The sequence below is a fragment of the Ctenopharyngodon idella genome, chromosome 17 (assembly GCF_019924925.1).
Source record: "Ctenopharyngodon idella isolate HZGC_01 chromosome 17, HZGC01, whole genome shotgun sequence".
Classification (NCBI taxonomy): domain Eukaryota; kingdom Metazoa; phylum Chordata; class Actinopteri; order Cypriniformes; family Xenocyprididae; genus Ctenopharyngodon; species Ctenopharyngodon idella.
This window is the reverse complement of record NC_067236.1, coordinates 20,581,266-20,603,935: the sequence shown is the minus strand read 5'-3', so window position 1 is coordinate 20,603,935 and position 22,670 is coordinate 20,581,266. Positions and strand designations below refer to the sequence as shown.

The window sequence follows — 22,670 nt, the reverse complement described above, 5'->3', positions numbered from 1 at the left end:
AATGTGACTGTGAAGTTTCAGCTCACACCCTATTTGGGTGTGAGCAAAAACATGCCATTTTTGTGTGTGTCCCTTTAAATGCAAATGAGCTGCTGCTCCCGGCCCCCTTTCCATAAGAGATTGGAGCTTTAACAGCTCACGCTTCGGTCACTCAACAACAACAAAGCTGGAGAATCTCACGCAGCCAAAATGAGGATTGTCAGTAACGGTGTTCAGCCTTACATTGTTCAAACCAGAATCGACACTGATGGAGAGACTCAGGAAGAAGTTACAACTTTTAAAATGAATCTGGATGTTTCTGAATGGTTAGTGGATAAATTTATGTAGTTGCTGTGGAGTTGATTCAACTCATCGACTAGCAGAGCTTCCCTGGAACCACTCGTTTGGAGAGACTGTTTATGATTTATGGGGATTATAAAAAAAAGTATTGGGTGGATTTTTACCATTATAGGCTGGTTGGTTACACATACTGTGGACACACATCTGTGTTCAAACACCTATAAAAGTGAATTTTGCATTTTGCATTTTCCCCTTTAATTCTTCATGGCATGGTTTCAACAAGGTGCTGGAAACATTCCTCAGAGATTTTGGTCCACATAATTTAATTATTATTATTATTATTATTATTATTTTTTGCATCATGACATTTGTACAGTATTTTTACCAAAAATTTGATTTTTTTTAATATACTTATATAGTTTTCATTAAGTAAAATAAATAATTTTTAAAAATATTTTAGTTTGTTTCAGTTAATATTTAATTTATTTAATTTATCTAGAGAGGATAATTTTTATTACTTTTTTGCATTACAGTATTCAAATTTTCAATGCGTTCATTTTCTGTATGTAAAATAAAACGTTTTTTTCCTGTTTATTTTGGGGTAACTATATCACTGTCATTTTTGTTTTTAATATACTGTATTTCTCTGTTAATTATTATAAGGATGTGCTCAGCACAGTCTCATGAGGGAAGTGTTGCTGTGCTGCTGTTCATCTGTGCGTGACCAAACATCACTTTGGTTGTTATTTCTCTTTGGACAATCTTGTCAAGTCTCTGCGATCTTCAGATGTAATAACGTGTTTGAATGACACAGAACGCTGAAGCTGCGACTAGAGTGATGTTTGCACAGATAAATACTGTTCTTATGAGAGTATGTTGATCTGCTTTCCTAGTAAATGTACAAGTGTGGGGAGTGACAATTGCATATAAATATGCATTGAAATAATTTTATGATTGTACGAAATACTGAAAAAATTAGTAATGTTTTCACTTCTCGTTGCTATAAGCAAGAATAATGTTCTCTATTTTTACCAAAGTGGTAGGGAATGTATTATAATACTGCAGTGTTTACAAAAATGCTGTTGATATGGCCCATTCACACCAAGACGATAACTATAACGATAACTCTATTAGCGTCCACACCAGCACATGATGTTGTTCTGTTTGTTCTAAGAGTGCTGCAGTTTTGTCGCCTGTCTCTTAAAATGCTCGAGCTCTTTAAAGCAGAATGGATTCTATTTGGCTGTCAATGTTTTTATAGTTCATCAACTGGAAAAAGTTATTCTAAAAGTAATTCTGCTGATATCTTTTCTCTGTGCCGTTAACATAATTGTTGTGGTGTGGAATTTTTTATATTTAGAATGATTTTTAGAACTATATCTTTATTGTTATAGTTATCGTCCTTGGCTTGAACGGGCCTTAATTTACCTTAAAATCTTAAAAAAAGTGTAATATTAGAGCTGCAGTTGAGAATCACGATTTTTTTTTTTTTGTTACAAGCATGACAATTGTTTTTGTTACAAGATGACAATTCTCCCACTATTCTGAACAGACAACTAAACAAAATAACATGTAATTTACTAGAGCTTCTGACAAAATGTTAATTGCTGCAGTCTGTTTAAAATGATTAATTACTCTGACTGAATTATTTTTAAAAAATCGGGTTGAATGAATGATTCAACGACTCACTTATAAATACTTCACTTGTTTAATTACTGGATGAATCTGAATTTTTTGAACAAATCTCTTGAATGAATGATTCAATGACAAATAGACCTACATTTTTTAACAATCACTTGTCGCCACCTACTGGTACAAAATGTTATTTGAAGCACTAAGTTCATTTCTAAAGGTGTTTTGCTCTATTTTGTCCGCTTCTGCAGACATCAGCGTTTATATCCGAACTATAAACTTTTATTTCAGTTCTTCTGTCATTATATCAATATTTGTAACACAGAAATAATGATACTTGTGGTTGAAAAGAAGCTGTTTTATACCTAAACATGACAGCGGCTCTCTCTGGCTCAGCGGCAGTGCAAACACAGATTTGAATGTTGTCATTTTTGTCAAAGATATAATAGACACATGCGAATCATTTAAGAACGAAATCACATGAGTGTTTGAATCGAGATTGCGATCTTTTAATGATTAATCGTGCAGCTCTAATATATAAATATATATGGTACAGTTCACTCCAAAATAAATACTCAATCATGCAAATAAAAAATATACATGTAGGTATAAAGCAGTTGCCACCTTAATTTTTTTAAGTATAGCCTAATCATGAAAATGAAGTTAAAATTGGTTCAATTATTTTTTTGAGCTAAAGTAATGGTTAATCATATGACTTTATTGTTATCGTTTATCATTTTTACAGGGAGCATCATGTTTTCTTTTACACTCATGTCTGCTTTATCTGCTCTGTAATGTATGTGTTTGACCTCAGGGCTGATGGGAGAAAAACTATGGTGGAGAGAGACAGAGTGGTGTCAGAATGAATGAAGATGTCTCTGTGATTTTTCTAGCACCTCAGTTTGGTTTTGCTCAGAAACCATCAGGAGGCGATTCATGATGTCTCTGGCCATGTGAAAGTCACAGAAACCGTGATGAATAAAGATTGTAATTGATTCCATTGCGAAAAGTATTTTTCAGCCACAGGAAGCTCCTCCAGGGACTGTTTTGTGGGTTAAGTGAATTAACGCGGCTCTCTAGACTCATTTTGTCCCTGTGCCGGGTTGTCTGAGAGAAAACTCGAAATTAATTGAAAGATCCACAGGCGACTTTTCTGTTGCATTTATTCAGTTTATCTTTCAGTGGAGACAGAGCCAACTTCTCAAGGTGGAATCAAATATTGCGAGAAAAATAAGACATTTTTTACATTAATCTCAGTCTTGTGTGCAGTATGGAAGTAGTTCACCTGAAAAGGGAAAGATTTTCAGTGAGTTTCTTGCACAAGCTGTCATATCTGGCTTAGGAAGACCTGGAATATAGGTCAAATCTAGTATTTTAAATGTTGCTTTATGGCCATGTACACACTGCAGCTAAATTCGGTTGTCAATTCACCTTTTAATCCCGTTCGGTTATGTGACTAACATGTGTTTTTTGCTTATTTTTTCAACAGACAAAAACCGGACTTGCCCTTTTGTACGATGAACACACAAGTAACACCTACGACGTTCGCTTAAAGTTAACGAAAGAGCTGTTAATCATACAGAAGCAGGATGTGGTGTGTGTAAACGGTGGCGACTCCCACTTAAATGTAAGTACTGAGTCTTTGCCTTCGACTCGATCATGATTCAAACATACTTAGGTCATTTCATCATGGTTTAAAGTGGCACCCTTCTCTTCATCGGGCATCACAGTCGGCAGCAGATGAGTGTGTTCTGTTGCAAGTTTGACATCGCTGTCAGGAAGCACACGCCACTTCTTTGTTTTCAGGCATGAGATCATCATTCATAAATGACATCAGTGGCATCATGCTACGGCCGCTATTTTCAGAAATGATGCTGTCATTACACAATGAAAGTCATTAAATGTGTACAATACATGCTGGAGAATCCAATATAGTCATAATCAAGTGAGTTTGGAGCATGTTTATAATCCTGTTTATATTTTTGGGTTTATATCTACACGTGACCTGCTCCGTCACTTTGACCCAGAAACACATTTTGAGTTTTTGGCACTAAAGTAAAAAGGAAAGTCTCGGCTTTCTAATGGTATGAATTATTATCTTTCCACTCTAAACTGAGGTTGTTTTAGTTTTGGCCATCATAAACTTTTGTTATTGAGAAATTGTTTGTGATCCTTTGCATGTTATTTGACAGAATTAGAAGCGTTTCCCATCTGAATTGACTAACCTATTCGTAAATATTAGTAAATCACTACAGTAAGGATAAACATTTATTGTTTGAATCTTGATTAAAATTATGAAGTTTGACATTTGAAAACTTTTGAAAAATTTTAAACACATCAGTAGTAAAATGTATGATCACTGTCTGATATCTTACCAAGCTTGTCTCCGCCACTAAATAAAAAAATACAAAAAGTAGAAAAACTTTTTATTTTTCAGAATTGCGAGATATAAACTCACAATTGCGAGTTATAAAGTCAGAATTGCACGTTATAAACACAATTGTAAACTCGCAATTCTTTTTTCTCACAATTCTGCCTTGTTTTCTCGCAATTGTGAGATATAAACTCACAATTCTGACTTTTTTTCCTCAGAATTGTGAGTTTATATCTCGCAATTCTGATTTTATAACTCGCAATTGCATGTTATAAAGTCTGAATTGCGAGATATAAACACAATTCTGAGAAAAAAAGTTATTATATCTTTTTTTTTTTTATTAAGTGGCGGAAAGCTTCCATATTTACCTGTATTTGAAAGTTGAGATATTTATTTATTTATGAAAATTTAGATTTTTTTTTTTAATTATAAAAAAAAAAAAAAAAAAACCTAAACACATCAATAGTAAAATTAATTTTTATTTCCTGATATTACCTGTTTGAAAGTTGAGATTATTTATTTATTTATTTATGAAAGTTTTTGTATTTTTTAATGTTATGTTATGTATTCATTTATTGCCTGATATTACCTGTATTTAAAAGTTGAGATTTTGTGCCTTTTTAATGTTAGGTAATAAAACACATCGACAATAAATTTCATTTATTTATTTATTTATGAAAGCTGAGACTTTTTGGGGGAAAAATCAGTAAACATATCAACAGTAACATTTATTTTTATTGCCTGTATTTGAAAGTTGTGAAAAAAAGTTTATGAAATTCTTTGTCTTATTTAATGTTATTTTACAAACATTAGTCAAATTTATTTATTTATTGCCTGATATTACCTGTATTTGAAAGTTGGGATTTTTAAATCTGTTTTTAATGCTATAAAAAAAACATTAAAAACATCAACAGTCTGATTAATTTATTGAACCTGTATAAAGCATTTTATGTACAGGCTTCAAATCAAGTGTTGCCATGTGACCACTTCTTTAATTACTTGTTATCTAGTTGATGCTTTGAATATTTTACCAACTAAATTCCCCTTTTCTAAAGCACAGAACTGTTGTACTTCGAAGACAGGTGACTGGAGGTCTCGGTCTGAGTATCAAAGTAGGTCTTTTGCTTCTTTAATGTTGTTCATTCACTTTAAAGAGCTTAATTAAACATGCTCAGGTAGTGCACTCATATCTCCACAGGCCAGATAATCATTGCACAATATCAGTCTTTTAGAGATCAAAGAGGAACATGATTTAAGGATATATCAGGTCTCATTAGTTTTACTCACAATAATCTTTGATGAGGCAATATATTTGTACTTTTGAACAGTGTTGGTATCAGAAGGATGTGAGATGTAGAAGTGAATTTCCTTGACGGCTCTTCATGTGTTTCAGGGGGGAGCAGAACATAAAGTGCCTGTGGTCATCTCGAAGATTTTCAAAGATCAAGTAGGTAAGATGACAAGAGTTCCTCCCATCTGCTGTAAAGCAGCTGTAGTCAGAGTGCTAACGATAACCCGTAATATATGTGCAGCATTGTAAAAATGATTTTTTGAGAATATTTTACATTTTCACATTGGATTCAATGTGTTACAATGTGTTAATTCATTTCTTTGTAATAGTTTCCAAGTCAAAAAAAAAAAAAAAAGATTTTCTTAATCAGTATTTTTTTCTTGGCTTATAATAACAATATGTTAACATTCTTAAATCAAGATACATTTACTTAAGAAGCAATTTGACAGAAAATATTAAATCTAGTTTTCCTTTAAAACTGTATCAGTATTAACTGAGTTTAAGCTTAAAACAAACAAAAAATAAACTTAATTCAAAAGGAAAACAAATTTATTTTTCTTAGTCTACTGGCAGATATTTGTCCCTGTCTTAAAGGGGTCATGACATGATTTTTTAAATATATTTTAATGTTCCTTGAGGTTCACTTATAATGTTAATAAAGTTTTTTGCACAAAAACACAAATGTATATGCGGAAAAAATTATTATTTTCAACCTTCATTCTGACCCGCTGTCTGAAATTATCCATTTTTAAGGTGCGGCTCCTTTAAGGCTTGTCAGTAAATTACACTGTTATGATTGGCCAACATCACTGCATAGGAAACAGTATCAATGCCCTCTCTGAAATAATGAAAACATTATTTATATAAAACCATCCTTTACAGACTAAGAATTATAAAATCATATACTTGCAGTTTGCGATTCAACTGCTGTCAGATCCAGTACTAGGGCTGGGACAATACACAGTGGCGTGTTTAGGTTATTGGGGGCCCTAAGCAAATCTCCGGAAGGGGGCCACTGCGAAAGGAATGGGGGGGTGGGTGAGATTTGAGGGGTCTGTAGTGAGTATACTGTGATTTTTCCTTTTTTTCCCTCCCAGCCTCATACTCCCGCCCATAGCGACACCCCATAAGCACCACCACACTAATGCATAGTATGCATCTGATCTAAGCTACATGTAATTGAGAGCATTCTGAAACAATGTGTGTTATCAACATGTCAATTTATTATATGCAACACAAGACTTTAACAGCCAATGACATTTACTGCTGGAGAGACTGGACTGATTTTCTACTATTTAGTGTCAATCACCATCTAACTCAGCCACTTGAGACGTACATTTAGCCTTAGATATTATATGAATATGGTCCCTGGATCATAGGTTTTATCAGCTGGCAATTTTCAATGCACATTTATTGGAATCAATATGTCACAATATCACCCTTGGACTCTGTTTTGCACCATTTCCTGCCAGTCTCTCATTATAGTTATGCATTTCGATTCACAAGCTTGCAATTCGAGTCAATATCAGTTATTTTGGATATACTGTATATCAGGTAGGCTACAGTACATGGCAAATTTTCTCTAATGCTGTATAATGGGAATCAGTTGGTACTACATTAATATTGAAGGTTAAATGAACCAATTTGAATTAAATTACAACTTAAATTACACTAAAAGGACATTTTTTATAATAATAAAGTTATAATAGGCCTACTAACTTTAAAATTATTTCTACTCTAATTCATTTTTTTTATATATAGACATTTAAATGGTGGCTGTCAACTTTATGGATTTATTCAAACATGCATTATAGGCTATTGAAGAACATTAAAAATTATAATCAATATGTAATATGGTGCATATATTTAGTTAAATGCTCCTCTCTAGAGTTAATTTTTCTAGCTGACTAACGAGTTTATGTTTACTGAATATGTTTGTTCTGAGGTAAATGTGACGTTACGTTTGTTTGTTTACTAGCTTTTTTATTACCGTCTTTCCGCGGCTGAACACTGAGTAAGCGATTACATGAGACGTGATATGGATTTTGGTAAGTTGTTCTGTATCTTTTAACATACCTTTAGGTGTTCATTCATGTTTATTTCGCATTGTAACTGGTATTAAAGTGGAGGAGAGGATCAGTTCACAAGTGCGTCAGGCTGCCGCTTCTCTTGAACTGAGGCTACAGCGAACCGTCACGACACATCAAAGAGCGGCAAATCCGTATCCTCGTGCTTTTTTAAGTGGATATACGGAAATCCTTGACCTTTCCTATTGGGTATAAGGCATATATGTAGACTACACCACTGGGGGGATCCCCCTATAGGGAAAAATTGCGGGGGCCCCACGCAATTGCGTGCTTTGCGTGGTGGGTAAACACGCTACTAACAATACATCAATTCTCAATTCGCAATACAATTATTCTGGATCGATTCTGATATTTTCCGAATGTATCGCAATTCTGATCTTAGTTTTTAACAGCAGATGGCACTCTAGGCTAGTTTTTAACCACACACTCAAATGCTCATGAAGAAGAGTGCTGGAGATCACTTATATGTTCGGCTGAGTTATTCAAGTGGTTAAATATACTTCCACCTCAGCTCAGAATACTTCTATGATGCAAGATTAATATAAACACAGCCCACTGCGAACACCCTGGTAATTTGCTTCAGTCTTTTCACTTTTCAAACTTTATGAATGATGCGATGATGTTTGGCTCTTCGTCGATGTCTTGCTCTGGAGGCAGTCATGCAAATGTATTTGCCCATGTGACTGAGATCCCATAATATCAAAACAAGCCATTTTTGGAGCTTGATTAAATAAATGCTTTTTATATAATGAGGAGGATATTTCAAAGGGGACCTATAATGCCCTTTTCACAAGATGTAATATAAGTCTCTGGTGTCCCCAGAATGTGTCTGAAGTTTCAGCTCAAAATACCCCACAGATCATTTATTATAGCTTGTCAAATTTGCCCCTATTTGGGTGTGAGCCAAAACACGCCGTTTTTGTGTGTGTCCCTTAAAATGCAAATGAGCTGCTGCTGAGTTGCTGTGGAGTTGATTCAACTCATCGACTAGCATGTGCCGTCATGTTAATCTTTTGTGCAAATCCAGCATTGAATTGACCCTCGTTTGTGAAGCAGTCCGGCGTAAAATGACGGCATGTCAACAACACTCTACTACAACAACTCTTCCTCTTCTCTAAAGCAGCCCAACATGGCCTCACCCCCTTTGTTGCGTGTTCTCGGGGGCGGGGTTTATGTAAATTTTAGGGTTTGTGATGTCACCAACCCAGGAAGAAGCTCGTTGTAGTTCCTACCAGCTGTTTGTTGTAGTCCTTAAAAAGAGATTTCTGTCAAGAAAATATCTCCCTTTGCATTGAACTTTGAGCGTTGTAACTTTGCAGATGTTGTTTATTCTCAAACAGCAACATTACACACTAACTAAAGTTAAAAAAGTGAAATCATAATCAAGAAACAGGATGTTTTAATGGTACAAACTCTGTAATTTTCAAAAGATCAAGGCAAATTTGCTTTCTCATGTCATGACACTCACTTCATTTTGATACTTGAAACAAGACTTAATATCTCAGTTCATTTTGCTTCTCAAGTAAATCTATCTTGCATTAAGAAAACAAGACCAAAATACTATACAAGTTTTTGCATAATTTTGCAGTTTTTTTTTTTTTTTTAACTTTTTGCCAAATTATTCTCAGTGTGTAAAATCTTGTATTGTACAGTTCTTCCTACTTTTTTCTTGTTGTTTTTCATTTAAAATAAATGACCTGCACATCCTAAATGTAGTCCGTTTGATATCCGTATAATTAGCACTTGCTCACATTATAGTTTATTCATCTCAAGTATCTGACAGCAGCTGCTAACGTGTGATTAGTATCTGATCCTACTGTATTTGAGAACAATATAGCTTTGTTTCGTGCTATACAGTTCAAATGTATTTTTAATCATGGCTAATTACTGTACAAGCCTTTATGCATATTCGTTTGCAGTTTTATTGGTTTTTATTAGCTTCCTGCTGAGATATCCACCCTTAGAGCTGCTTGATATCAGAAAGCTTATGAAGTTTCATCATATTTGTCAGAACGCATTGAACTAAAACCTTGATTTGTGTGAAATTCGTCCCAAAGCGGTTCACGTCTTTGCTAAAGCCAATGCCAGATTGAAAGGCTCATCAAACTCAAATCCTGATTGCCATGTCATCGCATAAGCACTATTAAATGAGTAATTATATCCCAATCTTTCCATTAACCTCTGACTGGACCATCCGGGGCCGCAGCCGATCAGACGGGGATGCTGTTTATAGGCGACGCCGTGTTGCAGGTTAGTGTTTTGGGCTTTTGCATGCTCTTGTTCTTTACGCTGCTCTCGGGGTCAAGGGTGCGTGTTAGAGCAGCGTTCCCTCTGCATTTTAATGGCGCTTCCCTCTGATTCATTTTCTCCAGCTTGACTGGAGGTTTAACCTTTATCTCTTTTGTATGAATCACTGGAACAGCAACAGAGAGAAAGAGCTAGAAATACAATAATAGTTCCTGTGGTGCAACTAAAGTGGATGGTTTTATTTAATTTGAATGTTACAAGACTCTCTGAGGCTCTTTACATATATAGATATGCACACAGTATATGCAGCAGGACACACAAGATGAGGCAATTATCAGATGCTCTCCTAAATTGTCCTTTGTTTGAAAGTCTGATTCATTCTGTTTCATTTGGACAGTTCATATTAGTCACTGAAAACTTGCAGAATTTTACTTGTTCTTTTTATAGTGGAAAATTTAGTTAAATGCTGCTGATCTTTACTTTGTTTTCAGCTATTCTATTTCTACTTTTTAAAGCATGAATGATTTCGGAGGATCATGTGACACTAAAGACTGGAGTAATGATGCTGAAAATTCAGCTTTAATCACAGGAATAAATTACTTTTTACAATATATTCACATAGAATATTTTATTCATTTTAAATTGTAAAAATATTTCACAATTTTTTACTGTATTTTTGATCAAATAAATGCAGCCTTGGTGAGCAGAAGAGACTTTTAAAAACATTTTAAAAATCTGACCCCAAACTTCTGAACGGTAGTGTATTCTCTGTAAAATTACAAAAAAATATAATATGAAATAAAATGTCTGGTTGCATTAAAGTAAAGAGAATTTAGGATTAAATGTGGTTATTTGTCATTAAAATAATGTCAGAATCCAAAAAGTCATCTTAATTTCTTTTTTTCTTCTTCTGTTTTTGTGGTGAAATGCGACCTGTGCTTTATTTTAAAGTGGTCATGAACTGCGTTATTTTATTGTTTAATAATGTTTCCTAGGGTGCACTTATAATGTTAGTATGTTTTTTACATCCAAAATTGTCATAATTTAGAAATAAAAGGCATTTTTGCTACCCTGATTTTAGCCCTCTGATTTGAACGCTCTGTTTTAAGGGGCGCTGTGTGTGGACCCACTGCTGTGATTGGCTGACATTTTTGCATATGAAATTACTATTTTACTAATGGTATACTTAATAGTATTTTACTATTTTTTACTATTACAGCTCCCAAGGTTAACTAATCATGAAAAGTGCTGCATTACATTTAGATCTATGGCATTATATTCAGATCGTGGCATGAAAGGTTGCAGTGATGAACATTGTAGCCGATCACAGACATGTTGTTGAGCTCATGAAAGCAGTGATCTTGTCATTGCAACTGAATTTCTGCACATTGACGAATGCTTTCATCATAACTAACAGTGCAAACGTGATGTAACTAATAGATTCGTTGAATAAAACGGGAGTTTTGGCGCAAGTCCAGAACTCAGTCACTGATAAACTCACACTGTTTGATTGACAGCTCCAGCGATTGTAAAGGGAGCGTTCTTTGATCGCTTTCTATATATAATTTAATCACCATTTAAATAACAGATTATTTTCATCCTACTAAGAGAAACAACGTAAAATTGACCGTTTAGTCACTGGTTTGATTTACTGACACACAGACAAAGAACATGTGACTGTACATGAATCATTTCATATCAGATCAGGCATTAGAATGAACACAGTTACTCACATGTTGTTGCATTACTGTCGAGTCCATATCGTAAAAGTCTGTTTGCAAAGCCTGCGCTGAAATGCGATTGATTCACCAAAGAATCCACAGTGAAATGTACTGAATACAAATAAATAAAGCTCAACTGAGACATTCACATTGTTGAAAATAAATAAACACATTCCTAGCATTAGGATCCTTTGAAAGGTAATGTTATTTTTAGTCCTGCATCGCTCTTCTCTCCTCCTCATCTCACTAACACACCAGTGGGCGGGGCTAACGTTGCAATGATGAAGTGGGCGTTGATTTCTTCTGCGGAGGCGGAGTTTCACCTATCATAGATAGATAGGCACATTCCGGGATGAGTCGTTCGCTGGGCCTGGTGTCAATAAAAGCTTTTATTGGACTAACAAGGAAGTTTTCATTTCTGAAACTTACAGGATATTCTTACAGTACAATGACCTCTTATATGTCAAAAGCTCAAGGAAAAGTTGATTTCACAATTCATGACTAAATGTGATTTCTGCTGAAATGTTTTCTTTTCTACACAGGTCAATGGCATTAACGTGGAGAAGTGTACACACGAGGAAGTCGTGAGTATTCGATTGGCTCTTTCATCCATGCTCTTGAAATGCCATTGATGCAGAATTAATCAAAAGTGCATTAGATTCTGCTCAAACCTTTTATATCAGTAGCGAATGTTTGGTTTCTCCTTGTATGGTCTCAGCTATAACTAATCGATAGTGAGTAGATTCATCACAGCTCAGCCTCGAGAGAGGATGAGCAGAAACACTCACTCACACTGGCAGGTTTCCTCTCTCTCTCTTTCTGGATCCTGACAGCCGTTCTTTGCATTTCCATTGGGAAGATGAAGGACGCGATTAATGATTTCACTCAACAACTGCAGACTAACTAAGACAAGCTGCTGTGACATCAGCTTCTGTCTGAGAGAAGCTGACAGAAATCATCCTGCAGGACAGAAAAATCACACTTGAGAATCAGCAGTGTCTCAGTTGTTTCTCCTAGTGATCAAATGGAGGCTCTTGCTTGGATGTTTCTCCTGAGAAAATTCATTCAAAGTTCATGTTTAGTTCCTGTTTACATTTCCATTGACATTTGTGCATTTAGCATTCAAAAAATGAACAAAAGCAATGTGTCAAAGAGCCAACAATATTTGTTATATAAAATGTTGTTGGTAATATTTCATTTCATCATTTTTTAATACACAATGTTAATTAATGTAGTTAACTAATGAAAACTTATTGTAAAGTGTCAACTACACTAATGCTGGGTTAAAAACAACCCAAGTTGGATTGAAAATGGACAAACCCATGCAGCGATTGGGTTGTTTTAACCCAGCAGTTGGGTTAAATGTTCGCCCAACCTGCTGGGTAGTTTTATAACTCAACTATTGTTTAAAATTACTATATGGCTGGCTTAAAATGAACCCAAAATAGGTTGGAAATTAAAAATCAGACACATAATTACTAGAGGCAACAATAATAATCAAAAGGTGAATATTTATTTATAAGCAATTTAATAAATGTTTATTGTTTAATTATTATTCATTAATCTTATTAATAAATGTTCATTTATTAAACGTTAATAAATGTTCATTTCCAACATATTTTGAGTTCATTTTAAGCAAACAATACATTCATTTTTAAACAATAGTTGAGTTAAATAAAACTACCTAGCAGGTTGGGTAAACATTTAACCCAACTGCTGGGTTTGTCCATTTTCAACCCAATTTAGGTTGTTTTTAACCCAGCATTTAAGTGTAAGATTACTAAATACTGAAGTATTTTTCGTTGGAAGTTCGTGTTTACATTTACATTGACATTTACGTGTTTAGCAGACATTTTTCTCCTGAAGAAGAACAAAAGCAATCTTTAATATACAATGTCAAGCTCGTAATATACAATGTTATTAGTAATATTTTGTAATATATTTGTAATTAGAAATATACAGTATTAAGTCAGTTTAGTTTAGTTTCATTTTCATGGACTTTTAGTTAGTTTCTCTTCAGTTTCCTGTTTCCTTTGTTCCAGTTTCCCGCCACCTATCAGTTGTCATGGACATTAATTTAACGAACACACCTGTCTGCGTTTGGTTCAGCACTGTGTATTTAAGTTCCTCTTTAGTTCTCATTCATTGTCGGGTATTGTTCATCCTGTTGGAAGTGAATATCTTTATTTGAACTAAATCATCCTTGTCTTCGTCCTTGGTGGGTATACCCGTGACAGCTTCGTTTTCATTTGTGTCTTTTTATTGCCTGCAGTTATTTTAGGAGAAAGGCCTGAGACAAAGTTAATTCTTTATTGAAGCATAATTAAAAGTCTCCTGAGTAATGAAAGAGCAATACGAGTTTTCCTCTGGGATATTATTACATACTGTTGGTGGTAGTGCATGTTTGAGATGCGAGACCAATCTCAATGATCGTCAAAAGATGAGATCGTTAGGAAAAATGTGAATGCTTTATTAAAGCAATCTCCTAAATATGATCGGGACACAGTTTCAGAGACAAAGCCACTATGTTAAGACTGTGACTTAAAGGGATAGTTCACCCAAAAATTCAAGTTGTTCCAAACCTGTACAAGTTTCATTCTTCTGTTGAACCAGATTGGTAGTTGACATGGTAGCCATTGACTTCCATAGTATTTTTTTCATAGTAGTTTTTGGGTGAACTATCCCTTTAAGAACTAGTTAGCCAAGTCTACAGCAATCATTCTTACTTTTCAGATTCAAATTAGATCAATCTGACTGACTTGAAAATGTTAAAAAAGGAAAAAAAAAGCAGTTTATGAAACCGGCCACTGGACCAGATTATAACAGTTATAACAATCGCTGCATGGCTGAAAATGAAAAAGTACAACTTACTGAAATGTATCGTGTTTCAAAAGACGTCAATAAAACAGCTTGTAAACAATATGTAACTTAACATTACATTTACCTCAGGAAAGCCATTCATTATCCATAAAATCGATAGTTACAGTATAGCTAGAAAAAAGAGAGGAACATTTTCATAAATGCACTTTATATTTTTACTTAACATGTTATGCGTTATTTAATGTATGCTTGTTATTTAAAATGGCTTGTTAAATGAATGTTCTGGTTTCGACCTCCAGCGATTAATGTCTGTCAGTGTAAACGGGGCTTTAGATTGAAGGCACAAACACACACGAGGGTTTCTTGGCGAGGACGTGGTTTCCTTTAGTATCCGCTCTCTGTGGAAATGTTGCACAAGTGTGTCATGTTCCCTTCAGAGAGGAAAGCTCAGATTTGCTAAATGCAGTAACTTTTCTAGCTGTGGTTATGATCAAATGAAGTCTAAAAGTTGACATGAAATCGCTTCAAATGTCCTTTACAATCCACTGCAAACTTGTTCTCTGCTATCAAACATACTTTACACCTTCACATCAATTTCTGATGGAGAAAATTAATTCACCCTCGCCAGGTTGTAAAATGTGTTGTCAATATCCTTTAATGTTGACTTTAAGTTCTCGTCATATACTGAAGGCACAAAATCAATCCATTTTCAGAACATTTAGTATCTTAGAAAAGTGATAAGATGTTATTTAGAAGTGACTAAATGCTGTTGTGTGTTAGATCAGGGCTTCCCAAAAGTAATTATTAAGTTATACAAATGTAAATTAAAATAAGTAATTAAAAAAAATAATAATAATTTAAACACTTACTAAAAAATATGATATTTTATTTGTTCACATGTATGTCATGTGACCATTAACCGACATTGGAGAACTGTGAAAGTGCAAATGTGTTCATTATTGAAATATTAACTTAAATAGGGGGCTTCAAGAAAATACACAAATTCTTTTTGGAAGATTAAATGAGTGTTTTAATAAAAAAGTAATAAAAAATTTTTCTACTTCAAAATTTCTTTATAATTATTTGTGAAATTTACTAGCAATTTATACAGTAAATCAAAATTATTAAATTATTGAAATATTAACTTAATATTTCAGGGAACTTAAAGAAAATACACTGTATTTTTTTTTTTTTTTTTTTTTTTTTTTTTTTTTTTGAAGATTAGTACATTTTACAAGCAATACTCTTTTTACTTCAACATTTCTTTATAATTTTTAACTTTACTAGCAGTATATATGAATGGAAATTAACACAACATGCAGATATGCTGTTAAATTATTGAAATATAAACTTAAAGATTTAGGGGGACTTCAAGAAAATACACTAAAAGTGTTTGGTTTTTTAAGATTATTTGAGTATTTGAGATTAATTTCTTTGTAATTTTGAAATTTACTAGCAATTTATAAATGGAAATTAACACAACATGCAGATGTGTTGTTAAATTATTGAAATATAAACTTAAAATTTTAGGGGGACTTCAAGAAAATACACTGTAAAAAAATATATTTTTTGAAGATTATTAGAGTACGTTTTACAAGAAAATACTCTTTCTACTTCAAAAATTTCTTTGTAATTTTGAAATTCACTAGCAATTTATTAACATGCAAATGTGTTGTTAAATTGTTGAAATATTAACTATCTCAGGGAACTTTTATCTCAGGGAAATTTACTAGCAATTTATAAACAAAAAAATATTTCAACATACAGATGTGTTGTTAAATTATTGAAATATAAACTTAAAATTTTAGGGGGACTTCAAGAAAATACACTAAAAAAGTTTTTTTTTTTTTAAAAAAAAAGATTATTTGGGTGTGTTTTACAAGAAAATTTCTTTGAAATTTACTAGCAATTTATAAAAGACAGTTTCAACATGCAAATGTGTTGTTAAATTACTAAAATATAAACTTAGAAAATACACCTATAAAATTATTTTTTGAATATTAAATCAGTACGTTTAACAAGAAAATACTTTTTCAGTTTTTCTACTTCAAAATGTCTGTGTAATTACTTATAAAATTGACTAACAATTTATAAATGGAAATTATTTCAACATGAAAATGTGTTGTTAAATTATTGAATTATGAACTTTAAATCTCAGGGGAACTACACTGTAAAAATTATTTTACAGATTTTACAGAAAATGAAGTCTTTATACTTCAAAATTTGTAATTACTTGTGAAATTTAGCAACAATATAAATGCCAGTTGTTTCAGTTAAATCCTACACTTCTCAGTGTATTTTAGGTCAAAGAGGCTCTGATGCCAAAAACATTTGAAGATATCTGAAGCACGAGACACTGACGGTGTAACTGTTGTATAAGGAGCGGTTAGTCCACCTGAACTCAACACGGCTCTTACCGAAATAACTCGTGACAAATCTCTTAGACATTACATGCTGATTGGGTGATTTAATTCAAATGCTGCAGCTCAACTCAATTAGGTGTGAAGCAGTCATTTAAATGCAGTTCAGACGTCTTTCCTCCTCACGATGCCGGCAATGTCAGAAGGATATTTTATCTCTGTGCCTCCTTGCAGGTTCATCTTTTGCGAACGGCAGGGGATGAAGTCACCATCACTGTACGTTACCTCAGGGAAGCGCCGGCCTTCTTAAAACTCCCATTAGGTAGGTTTGACCAGAACAACTTCACATCTGAGCTCTGGTACTAAACCTAGTGAGCTGCCGTGCTGTCTAAATAGACAGCGCTCTTCTTAGGAAGAGCTGAAATGTAACCTCATTAGTGTGATTTGGATGCTCTACATAACCGGCAATGTTGCATTTTGCATAGGAGACTCACAATTGATTCTGATAGCTAACTATAAAAAAGTATCAATATTTCATCCTCCATCTTTTCTCTACAAAGAATACATGTGATGCGGTCTTTGTTTTTGTCATAATTAAGTATTAATTGTAAATGTTGCTTGTACAGTTTAGTTTCTATGTATTTTGTGCATTTTTGATGAAGAATCGCCATAAATCTTGACAGAAAATGCCACTGATGTAACTGGTTTGTAACAGGCTTGTGTGACAAACAACAGTTCCCATCATTCTCTGTTTCAGAAACCAGAATGATCAAATATGCAAATGCAGCATTAATTACCAGTGTCATTTTAGTATTATTTATATACTATTATACTTTTTATTAACATTTTGAATTAGATTTTATTTTTTTTGTATTAAGTTTTAGTAATATTGTGGGGGGGGTTTTTAATCATTTTTGTTAGTTTTTGGTCTTTTTAAAAATATTTATATATAGCTTTCCTTAATTTTTAATTTCACTATTTTGTAATTTTTAATTTCACTACTTCAGTTGGTTACCAAAGCAATATTTCTCATTTAAGATTTTAAATTATGTATCTAATATTTATATATTTCTGAGTATTTTTATTTTATTTTATTTCAGCTTTATTTCAATTAAAATTTAGAAGATTTCAATGGAATATTTAAAAAGATTGTTAAATATATATATATATATATATATATTATTAATGTATTTAAAGTTTTTTTTAGGTTTATTATATATATATATATATTATATTATATAATTATATTTTTTAGTATTATATATTCTATATTTATATTTGTGTGTGTGTGTGTGTGTATATATATATATATATATAAATTATACATTTTATTTCGGCTGTATTTCAATTATAATTTTTTTTTTTTTTTTTTTAGATTTTTTGGTTCATTTCTGCTTTATTTTAGTTATCAATTTCTTTTAAAGATTTTTACAAATTGTTAAAAAGATTGTTAAAAAGATGTTAAGAGGATGTTAATTGTTTTAGTTTTAGTTAACAACAGCAACACTGTCAGTTCCACACCTGATGCACAACCTTTGCTCTCAAACTTTTGTTACACCAGCGCTGGAAAGCATCCTGTGCTTGTTATGAAGTGAAAAAAGAGAAAGAAAAAGGAAAGTAAATCTGAATTTGTCCAAGGCATCCAATTTTTGCAGACTAAAATGACTTGAATGCACATCACATTGCAACTAGTAAGTCAGATCTGAAGGCAGCGTCGCTCTGCAGGACGGTGAATCTCTCGGGACTGAACTGAGCAGCTGTGCTACTGTATCTGTGCTGCTTTCAACAGAAAGACGACTTTCAGAGCAGCGTGTCGCAGATGCCCCTGCATGAAATGGACTTTTTGTGCTCTGCATTTTCCAGTGATGGCCGTGTCAGAATTCCTGCATCTCGTGTATTTCACACTCACCTTACCCATAATCTCCTGTGACTTTGGTGTCTATGGCATCGTGACAACCTAGAAAGCGGCTTGCCAAGCTAATACACGTCATATCGCTCGGCTTTAGATGTGCAGCGCTACCAGAGTAGATTTGCACACAATATGAGCTCTGCTTTATATAGAATATATACTAATCTGCCATATTTCCTCAGGTTCACCCGGACCGTCCAGCGATCAGAGTAGCAGAGCGTCCTCGCCGCTTTTCGACAGTGGTTTGCATTTAAATGGGAACTCGAGCAACACGGTAAGTCACCTTTTGTATCGTTGCGAGCATCACTTCTGTTAAGGAGCTTATTCGTAAGCTTCGAAAGTGAGACGGATGACAGAATCAGGCTGAAAATGGCTCAGATAGAGAGGTGGAATTGACTCCATGCACTTGAGCATCACTATTTTTGCTTATAATTAGGTTTAGTGATTTGAACAAACCCCTACACTGCAAAAAATGATTTCTTACTCAGTATTTATAAGCGAAATAACATAAGATAATGACTCTTGTTTTCTGAAAAATGTATCAAAATGAAGTTTTTATGCTTTAAACAAGACTAAATATCTACGTATGGAAGCTTTTTTTCCGCCCAGTGTTGGGTGTAATGCGTTACTAAGTAACAGTAACACGTTACTGTAATTAAATTACTAATCCACTGAAAAAGTAAAGTAAGGGATTACTGTTCATTTTTAGGTAATTTAATTACAGTTACTTATAATGTACTTGCGTTACATACTGTAAATTAGTTCAGCAGTTCTGTTTAAATCAATATTGAATTTAAAATCTAAATTTGTTGTCTAGAGGTAAAAGTGAACACTGCCTCTTTAAAATCGTTAGCTGTAGTGCAGCTGCTTGTGAGTTCGCAACTTTGCACCAGTTGTCTGTGTAGTCTCTGTCTGAAGATGTCGGCAGAAGCGAGTGGCTGTTTTGCAGAATGGAAATATTCCAATTACTTCACTTTTTTGACACAGGTAGGCAAGATCATTACTGTAAAATATAAGCTATGTCCTAGAGAGAAAAAAACTGTGCGCTCTCTGAGAGACGGTCTTCAGTCAGCGCGCTCTCAACCAAAGCGCACACACATAGCCGCCTCTCGTGAGTGTCAGATTTTCGTGGTTTATTACACATAAACGTTCAAATACACACAGTTATGTCAAAATGCCCGTCTTGGCGTATATATTCGCGTTGGTTATGTGAATGTGAACAGCATGTGTAACAGCATATTGTCTCCGTCCATTAGGTCTTAGTGACAGCAGCCTTTAAAACATGCTACTGTCTACTATTGGCTGTCTGTATTATAAATGATAATCAAACAACAAAAGAAAAGCTTTAATAAGGATTAATCTATATTTAATTTATACAGTTATGACTATGCAGAGTTATTTTATATTTGATTGTTCAATTTCTGTGGTATTTTTTTTTATTTTATTTTTTTCTTTCTGTGGTATTTTTACTTACTACTATTAGACCTACCTGGAAAAAAATATATAGCATTGTTTTATTTGTATTTTTATATATTTTTACCGTGGTATCAACTTTGGTATCGAGTATTGTGCACTTTTGGTGGTATCTGTACCGACTACTGGATTTTTGGTATCGTGACATCCCTATTTGATAATAAAATTTTTTTAAGTATTATAAAGTAAATAAAAGTATTATAGTATATGTTTTAATAAAGTTAAAATGTTTTAAAAAGCTATAAAAGGCTAAACTATTCCATGTTTGAATAAATTATTAAAAGAGTTTCCTTTCTATTGTCTATCCGGTCAAGGTTTATAGGGATTTTAAGAAGTAATTAGTTACTTATTGAGTAATTAAATTACTTTCCAGACAGGGTAATTAGAAAAGTATTTTAAACACAATATTGATGATGTAATTAGTAATTAATTACTTTTTTGAAGTAACTTACCCAACACTGTTTCCGCCACTAAATTAAAAAAGTAAAAAAACGTAATAGCAACTTTTTATGAGAATTCTCGCAATTCTGACTTTATATCAAGCAATTCTAATTTTATAACTTGCAATTCTGACTTTATAATGCTATTACCTTTTTTTATTTTTATTTCATGGCGGAACCAAGTTTCCATAAATATCTGCCAGTAGAGTAGGGTAATAAAAATTGACTTGGTTTCCTTTTGAATTAAGTTGATTTTTCTGACCCCATTGGCAGATATCTGTTCTCGCTTCATTTTGATACATTTTTTATAGGAAAACAAGACTTAATATCTTCTGTAAATACAAAAAAAAATACACAAATACAAAAAAAAAAATTGTGTTTGTTTAAGAGGTGCTAACAAAATAATTCATTCACTTCATTTTCTTAAAGAGGACCTATTGTGCCCTTTTACAAAGTCTTGATTTTGGTTTTAGGCTCTACTAGAACAGGATTTCATGGTAGAATGATCAAAAAACACATTATTTTCATATTCTCCATTGTTCAGCTCCTCTCTTCCCAGTCTGTCAGTAACGCTCTGTTTAGTTCCTGTCTCTATGAAGCCCCTCCTTCTGAAAAGCACAATGTGCTCTGATTGGTTGGCTGGACCAGTGTGTTGTGATTGGTCAAGTGCTTCAAGCGTGTTTGGGAAATGTCCCGCCCCTTACCATAACCGCCAGTTTCAACACTCTACTAACTCAACCAGGCCCCGCCCCTTTATTCTGCGTATGAATTATTTAAATGAGGAATATTTTGACGTGTTCGTTCCTGGAAGAAAACTCAAGACTACAATGCAGGCATTTCAGGGAGTTCAGAAACACTGACACTGATATAGAGAAGAACTCCCGCTGGAGGGACTTTATGCAGCTTTTTCATGTTCAAACATCAACATTACACACTAAAGAAAGATGAACATGGAAAAGGGCATAATAGGTCCTCTTTAAAATGTAAACAAGTGTAAATATCAACATTATCATATATGTCTAAAGTCTGTCAGGTAAAACATGAGCTCATTGAAGAAGTTCAGTCAATCTGCTGTTTTATTCCATCTCGTGCATCTGGTTCTAAAATATCATTGAGACTTGAAGGACTCTTTTAACTAGTTCTGGTTACCATCCAAAACACTATTGTCCTAAAAAAGAAGTCTCATCTGCACCGTCAGCCCACTCAAGCAGCATATAGAGGTCATGCTTTTCATTCTGACCTTCAAAGATCATTGCCAATGCACCTCGCTGCCAGTTAATACAGTACGGCAGCCGCTCGACCTGACGGAGTGAGAATATCCTGCTGTCAGACGAAAGAACACGCTGCATCTCGTTAAGTCACTGGTCACTTTCTTATTCAAACCAGAGAGCAAAGGTAAGGCAGACATCTCACTCGATCTGCTCACAGACTACATGAACTCCCAGAGATTTACATGCCTCACATTAATGTGACACTAAGACTCGGGGGAGATTGCGTGTCAGCAGGTGAAGCTTCAGTGAAGCTCTGAGATCTGCATACAGCCTCTGAAAATCCATTCACGCCTCAGCGCAATGTGAGAGAGGGCTGAAAATGTGAAATTCAATCTCTGAGTGCTGACAAATCAAGATTTCGGTGTTGGATGCGACCGAAAGGCAGTCTATAAATAGAACAGAGCTCAGAATCGTTGCTGATTATAGTTGCCGCCATGATGCTGTAGAGCAGGGGTTCTCGACTCAGGCCCTCCAGGTCAACTTTCCTGCTGAGTTTAGCTCCAAACCTAATCAATTAAGCTAATCAAGTTCTTCAGGATTACTAGAAAGTTACAGGCAGGTGAGTTTGATCAAGTTTGGAGCTAAACTGTGCAGGGAAGTGGACCTCCAGGGCCAGAGTCAAGAACCCCGGCTATAGAATGATCTGGGTGTTTGCCAGGGCGTTGCTATGGGGGTTGCTATAGGGTGTTCTGGGTGTTTGCCAAGGTGTTGCTGTGGGGTTGCTATAGGGTGTTCTGGGTGTTTGCCAGGGTGTTGCTATGAGGGT

The 22,670-nt window shown here is 34.1% G+C and overlaps 1 protein-coding gene across 1 annotated transcript in view; it reads left to right on the top strand.

The window, feature by feature from the left end:
- sntg2 (syntrophin, gamma 2) overlaps window positions 1-22,670 on the top strand; it is an 83,328-nt gene that overhangs the window by 19,014 nt on the left and 41,644 nt on the right. The window contains exons 2-8 of the mRNA XM_051867077.1: window positions 3,401-3,538; window positions 5,341-5,397; window positions 5,679-5,736; window positions 9,870-9,913; window positions 12,174-12,215; window positions 17,046-17,133; window positions 18,903-18,994. Coding sequence (XP_051723037.1) covers window positions 3,401-3,538; window positions 5,341-5,397; window positions 5,679-5,736; window positions 9,870-9,913; window positions 12,174-12,215; window positions 17,046-17,133; window positions 18,903-18,994 — 519 coding nt within the window. The remainder of the gene's footprint in view (window positions 1-3,400; window positions 3,539-5,340; window positions 5,398-5,678; window positions 5,737-9,869; window positions 9,914-12,173; window positions 12,216-17,045; window positions 17,134-18,902; window positions 18,995-22,670) is intronic.